General features: G+C 38.6%; 1 protein-coding gene across 1 annotated transcript in view; it reads left to right on the forward strand.

The window, feature by feature from the left end:
• Window positions 1–1,420, forward strand: part of LOC112092427 (probable WRKY transcription factor 11) — a 3,241-nt gene extending 1,821 nt beyond the window's left edge. Inside the window, exon 4 of the mRNA XM_024168551.1 lies at window positions 1,247–1,420. Within this exon, the coding sequence (XP_024024319.1) occupies window positions 1,247–1,420 (174 nt within the window). The remainder of the gene's footprint in view (window positions 1–1,246) is intronic.
• Window positions 1,421–1,928: the final 508 nt, after the last annotated feature.

Here is a 1,928-nt window from a genome sequence, read left to right on the forward strand (position 1 = left end):
AAAATTATATATTATTTCAAATTAAAAATTTAAATAATAGATTAAATGTACCTTAAAAATTTAAATCTTTCTGATTAGATTCCTTTTGTTTGAAAGTGTGTCTCCACTTTGAGAAAAAGTCAAAAGCAGTAGGTGCAATTGCTTTTGATGGGACCCTTACTCGGACAACTTTTGAATTTTCTCTGTTATTTTATGTCGTTTTATGAGATGAAGCACGATGGAGGATATTTACTGGAGGTAGATTCCTTTGCCAGCTAATGTATCTTATTTTGTTAAAAACATAAATTAAAAATTAAAAAAAAAATGGCAATGATCCAAGTTAAATGGAGCTGACTGTTGACCTCTAATCTGAGCCACGTGAGAATGAGAGAGATGGTATAATTTATGCAATGAACATATTATTAGTTTACAAAAAACATTTTTTATGGGATAATTAACATTATCGCCAAGCTAAAAGGGAAATGAACGTTTGATGTTAATCATGTGTAACCTTTTTTTTTAAAAAAAAAAAAAAAAACAATGGGTCTGAGTAGTGGTGGAACTTCGGACGACGAGCGTGTCCGATGCCTAAAAATTTTTAGGCTCGGCAGGCAGACACCTGTCACCACCCGTCCACGTAAATTTCTCAGGCTTAGGTTCGCGTAGCCCGAGAAAAAAACATTCCCCCGCAGCCCGCCGCCGGTGGGGGGGCCGTGACCGTTGGCCACCGCTTTTTTTATTAAAATTTTTCCACCGTGCCCGAATACCAAAAAAACGGCTAGTTTTTTAAATTTTATGCCCGACCCGAACCTGATCCAAATATTTTTTTGACCGTTAGCCCGATTTGCTCCCGAATTTTTAAATGTAACGGCTATATCTGCCCGACCCAACCCGCCACCCGTTTTGCCAGACTACAACGGCTCTATTTTTTACCGTTGCCAGAGAAACTCGAAGCCCGACCCGATGAATTGAAGTTACCGTTGGAGCATAATTTTTGAGGGAAATTTTTTTTTTCAAGCCAAAAAATTCCCTATATCCCTCTCCCAACCATTTTTCCTACCCAAAAACTCTCATCCTCTCTTAATTTCTCTCAATCTCTCTTAATCTCTCAAAAATCTCTCTCGATCTCTCTTAATCTCTCTCAAAGCACTCTCGATCTCTCTTATTTTTCATAATGGATTCTTCCGGTTATGGTGGTGATATTCCCGTTGATGCTCAATTCAACATTGAAGAAAGACAATTTCCTACTAATGTTTTTCAAACGTAGGAATCGCAAGCACCAGAAAGAGCCGTTGAGGAAACTGCAAATCTGAGCCGTGGTGGATGTACTAGAGGTCGTGGACCTCATGGTCGTAATGATGGTGGGCGTGGAGGAGAGGCAAGTGCTAGTACAAGTGTTGCAAGTTCTAAGAAGAAATGCAAGCGCACATCAACAGTTTGAGACCACTTCAACACATTCGAGGAGGTCAACAATGACGGTAACATTAAATACATATCTCAATGTAAATATTGTGGTGATAAATTACAATGTAGCATTATTCACGGCACAACACGCTTGAGAAGACACTCCGAAAAGTGTCTTCAAAAGTAGTCGACACTAGTGAAATGTTTGATTTGGTTTAGTGGTGGAGGGCGCGAGCATTAACTTGGCCGATCCTAACTCGACTGACAATGGATATTTTTTCAATCCCAGTCTCCACTGTTATATCCGAACAAGCCTTCAGTACGACCGGCTAAATACTTGAGGAACGTAGAAACACATAACAGGACATTGTTGAAGCTTTGGTGTGCATTAAGGATTAGGATCGTTCCGACCAACGCTTACACGATACAATTTCGCCAGCAAGCCAAGAATGGATCGATGAATTTAATAGATTAGCTTTTAATTTTGAAGACGATTCTTCAGCTTCAAATTAAATTCTATTATTGTAATTTGTAAATATTTATTT

Source organism: Morus notabilis, unplaced genomic scaffold (assembly GCF_000414095.1).
Source record: "Morus notabilis unplaced genomic scaffold, ASM41409v2 Scaffold193, whole genome shotgun sequence".
In the NCBI taxonomy this organism is placed as follows: Eukaryota; Viridiplantae; Streptophyta; class Magnoliopsida; order Rosales; family Moraceae; genus Morus; species Morus notabilis.